Here is a 12,791-nt window from a genome sequence, read left to right as displayed (position 1 = left end):
GGGGCTAGGTAGGGGCTGACACGAATGGATGATTTGAAAGTCTGTAGTAGTTAGAACTCGTCAGGTCCCCATTCAACCCCTACTCTAATGAAGCAGATGATAGGCCTCTAGTCTGTCCCAACAGGGATCTGGAGAATTATTCTAAGACTGAACTAGGGAGACTCAGAGCTTGAGAACACCAGACATAGGAGAAACTGTGGTTTTAGGCAAAAGTCTGCAGACTGCATTGTGAGATCAAGTTTCCCTTTCTTGCTCTGTTCAGTAACACCAACATCCAGCAAAAAATTAGCAGATACTTCTTTACAGAAACTGAAATATTCCAGAAGAATCTTAAAGACACCAAATGTTGAGGGTCTCTAATACTACATGATTATATGAGACTGTTGGGTTTATATTCCTATTTTTGCCAACAAAGCTTAAAAAAATTTTTTTAATGTTTTTATTTATTTTTTAAGACACACACACACACAGTGCAAGTGGGAGAGGGGCAGAGAGCAAGGGAGACACAGAATCGGAAGCAGGCTCCAGGCTCCGAGCTGTCAGCACAGAGACTGATACGGAGCTCGATCCCACAAACTGTGTGTGAGATCATGACCTGAGCTGAAGTCGGATGCCCAACCAACTAAGCCACCCAGGCGCCCCAACAAAGCTTTGAACCAAACTGTTCAGTTACCATAAGGGTTTATTAATGTCCCATTTTTAGTGCCTCATTTAAATGTAAGTGGATATCCAAGAACAATCCAACAATATAAGGAAATCCTCCCACTGGAAGACAAAAATTAAAACAAAGAGAAAAAAGGGGCACCTCACTGGCTCAGTTGGTTGTTCTCAGCGTTGTAAGTTGGAGCCCATGTTGGGTGGAGGCGTTACTTAAAATCTTTAAGGGGTATCTGGGTAGCTCAGTTGGTTAAGTGTCCAACTCTTGATGTCGGTTGGTTCAGGTCACGGTCTCAAGGTCATGGGACTGAGCCTTGGGTTTGCACAAATCTCTTGGGATTCTCTCTCCCTCCCTCTCTTCTGCCTCTTCCCTACTCGTGCTCTCTCTAAATAAATAAATAAACTTTAAATATCCCAGGGTCATGGATTGAGCCCCACGTTGGATTCTGTGTTGAGGGTGCAGCCTGCTTGGGATTCTTTCTTTCCCTCTGCCCCTCTCCCCAGCTCACACATACTCTCTCTCTAAAAAATAAACAAAACAAAACAAAACAAAAATAAAATAAAATAAAATAAAGCCTTTATGCAGAGTTTTAAAAAAGGGCCTTAAGGTTTTTACATCTTGTTTGAACTGTAAAATGTCTATACCAGTGGACTGTGAAGATATGCATATATAACGTAATACTTAGAGTAACCACTAAAACAAATCCATACAAAGAATAACAGTCTAAAAAATGTTCAAGCAGGGGTGCCTGGCTGGCTCAGTCAGTAGAGCATGCAACTCTTGATCTCAGGGTCATGAGTTCAAGCCCTATGTTGGGCATAGAGCTTAATAAACAAATAGGGGCACCTGGGTGGCTCAGTCGGTTAAGTGTCCAACTCCAGCTCAGGTCAGGATTTCATAGTTCGTGAGTTCAAGCCCTGCGTTGGGCTCTGTGCTGACAACTCAGAGCCTGGAGCCCACTTCAGATTCTGTGTCTCCCTCTCTCTCTGCCCCTCCCCAACTTGTGCTCTATCTCTGTCTCTCAAAAATAAATAAATGTTAAAAAAAATTTTTTTAAAACAAATAAAAAATGTTCAGGTAATCAAGAGGAAGATGGGGGAAAAAAAAACAAACAAAACACCAAAGAGTACAAACAGAAAACAAGAAATAAAATGGCAGACATATGCCCTAACAGATCAATAATTAAATGTAAGTCTGAATTTACTGATTTAAAGAGACTGAGATGAAAAAATGTGACTCAATTACATGCTGCCTATAAGAAATTCACCTCAAAGATAATGATACATGTAGCTTGAAAATAAAAGGATAGAGAGGTGCCTGGGTGGTTCAGTCAGTTAAGCAACTGAATCTTGATTTCGTCTCAGCTCACGATCTTAGGGTTTGTGAGATTGAGCCCTGCACTGGGCTCCATCCTGACAGCACAGAGCATGCTTGGGATTCCCTCCCCCTCCCTATCCCTCCCCTGCTCAAGTGCACTTGAGCACATTCTCTCTCTCTCAAAATAAATTAATAAACTTAAAAAAAAAGAAAAGGATGGAAAAAGACATACCATGCAAACAATCAAAAGCAGGAGTGGCTATATATGAACAAAAGATAAGACTTTGGAACAATTAACGGCTTCAGAGAGGACACTATCTCATGATAAAAGGCAAGAAGACATAGCAATCTTCAATGTGTATATATCAAACAGCAGAGCTTCAAAATATATGAATAAAAAATAACCTGATAGAACTGAAAGGAGAGGGGTGCCTGGCTGGCTCAGTCGGTAGATTACCTGATCTTGGAGTTGTGAGTTTGAGCCCCACACTGGGTAGGGAGATTACTTAAAAATAAAATCTGAAAAAAAAAGGAAAGAACTGAAAGGAGAAATAGATAAATCTACAATTATATCTGGAGACTTCAATACTGCTCTCAACAACTGATAAGAGCCAGACAGAAAATGAACAAGGATACAGAAGAAGTCAACACCACCACAATTAATACTATAGAACTGACATTTACAGAACACTCTACCCAACAACAGAATACACTAGGGGTCATAAAATGAACCTTAACAAATTAAAAAAAATTGAACTCATAAAGAGTGTGAGTAGAATGAGCATTACTACAAAAGGGTAGCATGAGGGAGACTGTTGTAATAACAGAACAATTCAGTATCTTGATTTTGGTGGTAGTAGCATTAATCTACAAGTGATGCAATGGTGAGGAAGAAGATACATACATTGTTCCAATATTAATTTCCTAGTTTTGATATTACACTATGTAAAATGTAGCCACTGGGGGCAACTGACTACATAGGACCTCTCTGTACTACTTTTGTAATTTTCTGTGAATCTATAATTATTTCAAAATAAAAAGTTGAAAATTTACTTCTTTCTCAGGAAGCTATGGAACCATATGCTCTATCAAATATTAAGATAAATCACAAAAGAGAAAGCCATGAAATCCAGGAAAAAGGTGGACCAACACAAGAGAGAGATGAACATTTCCAGAATGAAAACTAAAAGAAATTTTATTACATTAGTTATGCTGCACCCCTAGACATCAACCTGTTGCTAATGGAACTGAAAGTCAGAGGACTCCAAGAGTGACAAGAAAGGGGAGGAGGAGGAAACTGAAAGATATTAACAGCTTTGAGTTTTTATAAACAGTATGTATATATGTACGTGTGTACATATGTATGTATTTACTTATGTATTTATAGTAAGCTCTATGCCCAACATGGGGCTTAAACTCACCACCCTAAGATCAAGAGTCACATACTCTGCGAACTGAGCCAGCCATGTACCCCAACAACTTTGACTTTTTTGAAAAATTCCTTTAAATAGCTATTGGAAAGAGTGGTCAGACTTATCAAATGATCAAAGGACACAAAGAATTTCTTAACAAGCCACTCACAGTTTATTCCTCAAAAATTCCTGGGAGGTATGAGCAAATATCTTAATTATCAGTCGGGTTAATAGTTAGGGGAGGGGGGTGACTCATTATTAGCTAGCTGGGAATGAAAGGACCTGAAGGGAAAGGATACTAATGATGTAGCAGAGATGAATTTCATGTACTTTACATTTCTACCTAGAGGTGGCCAGGTCTAGATGTGCAAAACACAACTAGGGCCAACTAGCAAGTCATACTGGCTAAGTTTGCTATTAACTGCTGATGCCCACAACACCCTTAGAGCCTCTCAATACACTGTTTTAAGGCTTAGGAGTTTTGAACCTTACCAGTGGCTGGGAGAATGGGTTTACTTACTGACATGTCCATTCCATGAAGTCTTCGTGTTTCCTGAATCATTACAGTCTCTAATATTTTATAATACAAAATTTCCGCAAGTTTTAGTCTGTTTACAGCAAAGTCTAGGGAGGGGAATAAAAGGGAAAATATTTGCTACTGAAATGTAACTGTTAAGCACTGAAGGAAAAAACTTATATAAGCTTAAATCTTATACATTAAGAATAGCAAGGAAGGAAAAAATTTAATTTCTACTTTTTTAGGGCCAATGTATCTACTTTCAATGCTGTGTCAACTTTAGTTTTGTCTTCTTACCTATGTGCGATCCCGGCTGTTCATCTGTTGATTGAGTATAGTGTTGGCAGAAAGTCTCTCCTATTCCTTTCACTATTTTCATAATGTTTTCCATAGGATTACGTATACAAGATCTATAAAATAGAAGAGGAACCTAATTACCAGGAAAAAAACCCAGACTACCAACATTTCTTCAAGAATTAATTTGGTTTTAGTGACCACAGTTTTATTCCCAACTGTAAATCTAGATATGTTAAAAGCATGTTTCAAATAAATCTACAGCTTTTAAACAAAATCATCTGGCATACTGTTTTGGAATTTCAACATTAGCAGTGTCAATATTATCTCTTTTGTTCTTCTATTTATATGACATTTTAGAAAAGGCCAAATTATAGGGATAAAGATATATCCGTATTTGCCAGTGGGTGGGATGACACAGGGGTTGACTAAAAGGGGCATAAATTTTAGGGGCTAATGAAATTGTTAAAAGGATGACTCCTATTGTGAATTATATAAATTTATATATATACAATATATATACAAATTTATATAAAATTATATAAATTTACATATATATAAACTGACATAAATTATACTCCAATAAACCTGATTTAAGAAAAATAGAGGCTATAGCAGTATTTATGTATATATTACACATACATATTATAATATGTAATATAATTTACTATATATTTATATATATTACATATATAATTATATAATATTATAAATAATAATTATAAACACAATATTATAAATGTAATATATTATTATAATTATATTATAATTGTACAATTATAAATATAAATGTTGAAATTCCAAATTTAATTCCAAATATAATTTTAAATACATATATTTATAATTATATATATTAATATATAAAATATACTTATGTAAATATAAGTATAATGTTGAAATTCCAGACTTAATTCCTAATATAATTATGATTTTAAATACATATATTTATAATTATATATTAATATATAAAAATATACTTATATAAGTAAATATAAAGTTGAAATTCCAAATTATAAATATAGTATAAATATAATTATATTATAAACATTACACATTATAATTTTATATAATTGTAATAATATATTACATATTATTTTAATTATATATTATATAATCATACAACTATACAGATATATATATTATATATATAATAGGCCATATTATAGGGATAAAAAATAAATCAGTATTTGCCAGTGGGTGGGAATAACATAGGGGTTGACTAAAACGGGGCATACATTTTGGGGGCTAATGGAATTGTTCTACATCTTGATTGTGATGGTGGTGGTTACATAACTATGCATTTGTCAAATTTCATACAACTATACAGTTAAAAGGATGACTCCTATTGCATATAAACTATACTCAATAAACCTGATTTAAAGAAAAATAGAGGCTATAGCAGTATTCATATATATATTATATATAATATATATATAATAGATACAGTTGATCCTTCAACAAGATGAGTTTGAAGTGTGCAGGTCCACCTATAAATGGATTTTTTTCAATATAGTACAGTATTGCAAATGTATTTTCTCTTTATGGTTTTTTTGTAAATTTTTTTAATGTTTATATTTGAGAGACAGAGAGAGAGAGGGAGGAATGGAGGAAGGGGCAAAGAGAGAGGGGGGACAGAATATCCAAAGTGGGCCCTGTACAGACAGCAGAGAGCCTGATGTGGGGCTAGAACCCATGAACCATGAGATCGTGACCTGAGCCAAAGTCAGATACCTAACCAACTGAGCCACCCAGGCGCCCCTCTTTATGATTTTCTTAATAACATTTTCTCTTCGCGAGCTGAATTTATTCTAAGAATACAGTATACAATACATATAACATACAAAACATGTGTCTATCAACTGTTTATGTTACTGATAAGGCTTCTTCTAGTCAACAGTAGGCTGTTACTAGTTAGATTTTGGGGAATCATTAGTTATGGAGTACCTGGCTGGCTTAGTCGGTAGAGCATGTGACTTGATCTCAGGATCGTGAGTTTGAGTCCCATGTTGGGTGGAGAGATTACTTAAAAAAAAAAGTTATATACATATTTTTTGATTGTGTGGAGGGTTGGTGACTCTAACCCCCATGCTGTTCAAGGGTCAACTATATATATTTATAGTAGTGGAACAATAAACTGTATGTAATTCTCATCGAAGCCTAAATAATAATAAATAGAAAAATACAGCACTAAAAAGGCACTTAGCAAGAAATAACTGTTACCCTTATATTGTTACCTTTCTGTCATTCAAACACAGAATCTTAATTCAGAAATGACAAACAAGGGCAACTGGGTGGCTCAGTGGTTAAGCGTCCAACTTTGGCTCAGGTCATGACCTCACGGTTTGTGAGTTCAAGCTCCACACTGGGCTCTCTGCTGTCAGCACAGAGCCCTCTTCCGATCCTCTGTCCCCCTCTCTTTTTGCCCCTCCCCTGCTTGTGCTCTCTCACTCAAAAATAAATAAACATTAGGAAAAAAAAAGAAATGCAAAACAAATCCAGACTATGAGAAAGAAAGTGATCTGCCTGAAACCAGATAATGAGTGCAGTGTTCAGGACTCCCAACTCCATGTCCAAACAGACCAGTATGATGTGTAGAGAGGTAAGCAACACATATGGCAAAAATACTTTGTTTTTAGCAAGTTCTTCTAATGCAAGCTGTGCCTCTTAAGTAATGTTTTCTTCCAATTAGGTTGTCTTTAATTTTTTTTAACTATTTTTTTAAAGTTTATTTATTTATTTTGGGGGGGGGTTGCAGAGAGAGAGGGAGAGAGAATTCCATGAACTGTGAGATTATGACCTGAGCCAAAATCAAGAGTTGGATGATTAACCAACTGAGCCACCCAGGTGCCCCTCATGTCTAGGTTTTTAAGTTAACTTTTTTAGTTAACTGTTGGGTATGGTGTAAGATAAGAGTCCACCTTCATTATTTTGCATGTAGACATTTAGTTTTCCCAGCAGCATTTGTTGAAGAGACTATCCTTTCCCCATAGCGTAGTCTTGGCACCTTTGTCAAGGATCATTTAACCAAATACATGAAGATTTATTTTAGCATTCTCTAGTCTGTTCTATTGGTCTACAAGCCTGTCTTTATGTCAATCCAATTCTGTTTTGACTATGGTAGCTTTGCAATATATTTTGAAGTCAGGAAGCATTCCAGCTTTGTTGTTCTTGCTTTATTGTTTTAAAGGTATTTTGAAATTCTACATGAAATTATAGGAATTTTTTTTCTATTTCTATAAACAATGCCACAGGCATTTTGATATGGACTGTACTGAATCTACAGATTGCTTTGGGTAATAAGGACATTTTAACAATATTAAATCTTCCCATCCATGAACATGGAATGTCTTCCCATTTATTTGTTTCTAGGTCCTTTGTGTTTTGCATACTATGTTTTCTTGCTTCCCACTTTCTCTTGTTGCTATAAAATGTTTGCATCATTACCTTGACACTTCTTTTCAACTTGTTCATGCTTACACAGTTTAGTCCAGATCTATTTTATTCAAGTGCTATGAGGATTGAAGCTCTCCATGACAGTCTTCCTACCCTATCAGCAGTCTGCATATCTTTTGAGCTGTGTCTGAGGTTAGGATTGTTCTGTCTACTTTTCTGTAAACTAAAGGTTTGGGAGTAGAAGAGAGCTCAGGTGGTGTTATGTTCAGCTTTTGTTAGAAGATCAGGGCTTTGCTTATTACTCTTCTGAGATTTAATTAAATATCCCTATTCCAGGGTTCACTATATCTAGTCAGAGATATCTTCTAGTTCTATTAGGATTAGGATTTCACCCCAAATCGGTATGGAACCTTGGAAAAGGACAGGCCCTGCGAGTTTTTCATATTTCTGCTGCGATCTTGGTGGTGGAATATAGGGGCTTTCACCTGGGAAGGTATCAATGACCTTTTACTCATTTTTCTGCTAACCCCATTTGTTTCTCTCTACATCTGGGGTATTAACAAACATTCTCAAGATCCATCAACATATCTTCTTTCCCTAGTAATGCTTCTTGGAGATGGGCATATAAGAACCATCCATTCCTTTCCTTACCATCATTTTGGAAATTTATAGCATGAAATCATATCCCTCTCCTCATTTGGTTGCTGCTAGTAAGTAGTTTGCTGGTTTTTACTATTCTCTTATTTCACTAAGTATTAGGAAAGAAAGTTCTCTGATCTGGCTTCTATTTACCATCTTTACTAGGACACATGCCTCTTTATCTTAAGCAACTGCATTAAAATTCCATTTACTGCTGCACCATCAATATGTATTCAGTCTCCCACTTGATGAACATTTAGACTGAACCCATTTAAAGTCAATGTAAGAAGAAAACCAATTAATGCGTAACTTAGGGGTAGATATAAGAGTGGGATGTCAGGGCTAAATAACCTTAAGATGTATTTATTTAAACTTTAAGGTCTATAATATTATGAAATAATATCTCTATGTAACTTTAATAGGTACTTCCATCTGATTTTAGGTCAACATACCTTGTAATTAAAATTTATTTAGAAGGATAATCATATTATACTTACTCAAAAATATTCATAAGTTGTTCACTTGGTGCATTTTTCAGTCCAGCCACAATACTCTGTAACCGGCTCACACTTTGAGTGGCTGAAGCAACAGGAGTAATGACTGCTTCTTTTTCTTGTAAATATCGCCGTCCTGTCAGTGGGGTAGAAGGTGCAAATGATGTTTTCTGTCAAAAAAGAAAAATCTTTTAAAAAGTTTAAAAAGATTAAAAAGTTACCTTGCCCTCATTATGTGTTTAATTCAGTGTATGTATCACCTTCTCTATTCATATTTAGTAGTACTTTTTTCCTCCCTCCTCTGGTTATCCACCAAATTTTTAACAGTATAATGCTAATAACATCCTCACATTCAAAAAAACACTTTTTCAAAGTACTTACTACCTATTATCTCATTTTATCATAATACTCATTTGAAATATACACATTTTCACTTTACATATGAAACAAGCACAGAAAAGTTTAAAAAACTGTTGAAGCTGATAAAGTTAATGGAAGAGGCTTGGTCTAAAACAGGTTTTCTACCTTCTAGACCAGTAAATTTTCCATTAGACCTCATTCTCCAACCCATTTTACACATAAATACGGAATTAAGCCTTCACTATTCACAATCAAGCCCAGAGTTGTATGGCTAAAGTTCAGGGAAAGCACATAGTTTGTCATGGGTAGAAGGAAACTAAATTTTAAAGCAAGTGGCTAAAGTGATGCAAACAATGATAAGAAAGCATAAACCCTTCTTTATGTCAAAAGACACATACCCTACTGAAAAGTCCAGGCATTCTGGGAAAATACATCAAAAATATGAAAAGCATCAAGAAATGAGGTAATACTAAATGCCACTTTTAATTTTCTTTAATGTTTATTTATTTTTTGAGAGACACAGAGAGACAGAGTGTGAGAGGGGGAGGTGGAGGGGGGGGGGGAGAGAGACAGAGAGAGAGAGAATATGAATTCAAAGTAGGCTACAGGCTCTGAGCTGTCAGCACAGAGCCCGACATGGGGCTCGAACCCACAAGCTGTGAGATCATGACCTGAGACAAAGTCAGATGCTTAACTGACTGAGCCGCCCAGGTGCCCCCTAAATGCCACTTTTAAAAACTACCTTTTAAGGCTTTCATGGAAAATATAAATTAGTAGAAGAAACTCAAGATTTAACTTGAAAGATGTGTCTGTTGTTAGTAGAATCACACACAGAGAGAAAAAGATCATTCAAGACTGAGGCCAGGCTAAGTTATATTACTTTTTCAAAGTGTTGTTGAAGATTACAGTCCACATTAGCCTGTGCTGTCAGTTTCCCTAATGGGGCATCACCAGTGAACTTTCGAGGAGTTCCAATTTCCTCTTCTGCATCTGCTCCCAAAAAGATCCTCTCATCAAAATCACCAACAGTTAAAACATATTCTTCATACTCCTTGTTCACTGCTTTGCTGAAAAGAGAATTATTTTATTTACTTTTAAAGATTTTTTTAAATTATTTTTTTTTAAGTTTATTTATTTTGAGAGAGAGAAAGAGAGAAAGGATCATGACCTGAGCTGAGATCAAGAGTTGGATGCTTAACCCGCTGGCCACCCAGATGCCCCTTTAAAGATTTTAGTAAAAAAAAAAAAAAAATTTTTTTTTAATGTTTATTTGAGAGAAAGAAGAGACAGAGCACGAGTGGGGGAGGGGCAGAGAGAGAGGGAGACACAGAATCCGAAGCAGGCTCCAGGCTCTGAGCTGTCAGCACAGAGCCTGATGTGGGGCTTGAACCCATGAACTGTGAGATCACGACCTGAGCTGAAATCAGATGCTTAACCAACTGAGCCACCCAGGCATCCCTTAAAGATTTTATTTTAATATTTATTCATTTTTGAGAGAGAGAGACAGAGACAGAGACAGAGAGAGAGAGAGAGAGCGCGCAGAGGAGGACAGAGGATCCAAAGCAGGCTCTGTGCTGACAGGAGTGAGTCTGGGGCTCGAACTCACGAACTGTGGTATCATGACCAGAGCTGAAGTCAGACACTCAATCGACTGAGCCAGCCACGTGCCCCTTTAAAGATTTTATTGTTAAGTAATCTCTATACCCAACATGGGGCTCGAACTGATAAGCCTGAGATCAAGAGTCTTGTGCTCTTCTGACTGAGCCAGCCACGCACCCCAAAAATTATTTTAAGTAGTTAGAATAAAACTAAGTTACACACAGATTTACCTTTTTTTTTTTTAAATTTTTATTTATTAAAGTAATCTCTACACTCAACATGGGGCTTGAACTCATGATCCCAAGATCAACAGTGGCATGCTCTACCAACTGAAACAGCTAGGCATCTCCACAATGGATTTATCTTCACTTCAAGATAGATTTAGACTCCAAGACCTGGAAAAGCTGATGACTTTCAAATTTTTAACTCTGCCCATCTAACAATATTGAAGGTTCTTATCTGATTATGGACATGCTTCACATTCACATATATAACGATAATAAATTACTCTGAAAGATGAGCAAAAAGAGAGTATAAACTTAATCTCAAAACTAGCTGAACCTAATTAAGATCTGATCGTTGAGAGAACAATAGTTGCTTTGAATATATATACATTCTGAATTTGCCAGAAGTCATTGGGTCTGTTTATGAGTTTCTCTGGAAGGAGCTCTTTTAAGTGGCAAAGGTTTCCTAAAATAAGTGTACTTAAAGACAACAAGGCTTAGTTAACAACATCTAGTTAATACCACTAATGCAGAAGGAACTTGAGTTTGAAGGAGTTAACTTGATACAATGTTCCACTTAATAAGTTGCAATAAATCATTACTGACAGCATATAATATGGCAGATACCATTAGTGTTAGATACTTACCTATTATCAGTAAAACTGGAAAGGTCCAGGAGGCATTCTCCTTTTAAAATCTGGGAAGAAAAAGTCATTTTGTGACATGTAATTAAACACAATAACATACAAAAACATGACATTTATCTAAATTTTCACATTGGTAGTTGTTATAAATAATATACACACAAAAGAGAATTACTGAATATTTCTTTCAAACCAGTAAAACCTATATAGTGTGCAAATAAAAGTTTAAAGTCCATTTTGAAAATACTTTGAAGTTGGCCTATGGCAGTGGTTTATAAATTCTAGTGACATAAGAAGCACTTAGGGGAACTTATAAAAAATGCAGATTGATGGACCCCAAGGTCTGAGCTGAGGCAGCATTTTATATAAATTCCCCAAGTGATTCTGACAAAAGCAGTCCAATTTTAAACACTGGTCTATGGAGAAGGGAAACTAACATTTATTGAATGATTATATGTATCAGGCAAGAAAAAGATTCAAAGGGAATATAGGTACTGTTGCTGGTGAGAGAAGAAAAGTACACTGTTTATAATATTTTCTATGTACCCCACACTATGCTTAGACTACTATACATCAGGGTTGCAAACTCAAATGCCTTCAGGGGTCAAAGCTCAACATACATAAATGAAGAGGGTAGAAAGCATACTTCCCATCTTAAAAGACGTGGCCATCATTTAACTTGATCAGAGTTACCCATGTAGAAATTCATGTAGATATTCCAATCCTGTTTTGCCATAGCTTCTGATTTTTGAAAGAGATTGTCACATAAAAAGTCTTTATATGTAAATTAAAATGGAATGAAATTAAAGAACGTCCTACACAGGCCAAACAAAATATCTGTGGCCCAAGAGCAGAAGGACAATTGTCCAACTCAGGATACTTCAGGAGTGAAATGAAGTCCTATAATAATTATGCCAAGACAACAACCCAAAACTAGATAATCCAGGCAAACCAAGATGTATGGTCATTATACCTTAGAGCTACTAGTATGCTGCTGCTGCAGAGCAAAAAAGACATAATCCTTGAGTTCCTGTCAAAGTTTACTTTGCTGGAGATGTTTAACATACAGATAAGGAGCCATGACTCACACACACTCACACACACACACACACTGGAAGAAAGATAACACTAAATACAAAAGTTTGTGTAAAAGAAGAGTCACCACGTAGGAAAGACTTTATGCTTAAAGAAAAATCTCATAATATCTACAAAGAGGGGTACCACAGTGATGACCTAATTT

General features: G+C 35.9%; 1 protein-coding gene across 3 annotated transcripts in view; it reads right to left on the bottom strand.

Moving 5' to 3' along the window:
- Positions 1–12,791, bottom strand: part of RBL1 (RB transcriptional corepressor like 1) — a 60,726-nt gene that overhangs the window by 34,646 nt on the left and 13,289 nt on the right. For all 3 annotated transcript variants that reach the window (XM_047068930.1, XM_047068928.1, XM_047068929.1), the window contains exons 7-11: positions 11,555–11,604; positions 9,965–10,151; positions 8,728–8,894; positions 4,202–4,314; positions 3,908–4,011 (exon numbers count right to left, since the gene is read on the bottom strand). In XM_047068930.1, the coding sequence (XP_046924886.1) occupies positions 3,908–4,011; positions 4,202–4,314; positions 8,728–8,894; positions 9,965–10,151; positions 11,555–11,604 (621 nt within the window). The remainder of the gene's footprint in view (positions 1–3,907; positions 4,012–4,201; positions 4,315–8,727; positions 8,895–9,964; positions 10,152–11,554; positions 11,605–12,791) is intronic.

Source organism: Lynx rufus, unplaced genomic scaffold, assembly GCF_022079265.1.
Source record: "Lynx rufus isolate CCGP_SWC_20201006 ecotype Redwood Valley unplaced genomic scaffold, mLynRuf1.p SCAF_8, whole genome shotgun sequence".
Lineage (NCBI taxonomy): Eukaryota > Metazoa > Chordata > Mammalia > Carnivora > Felidae > Lynx > Lynx rufus.
Note: the sequence above shows the minus strand (reverse complement) of the source record. Positions and strands in the feature narration are given on the sequence as shown.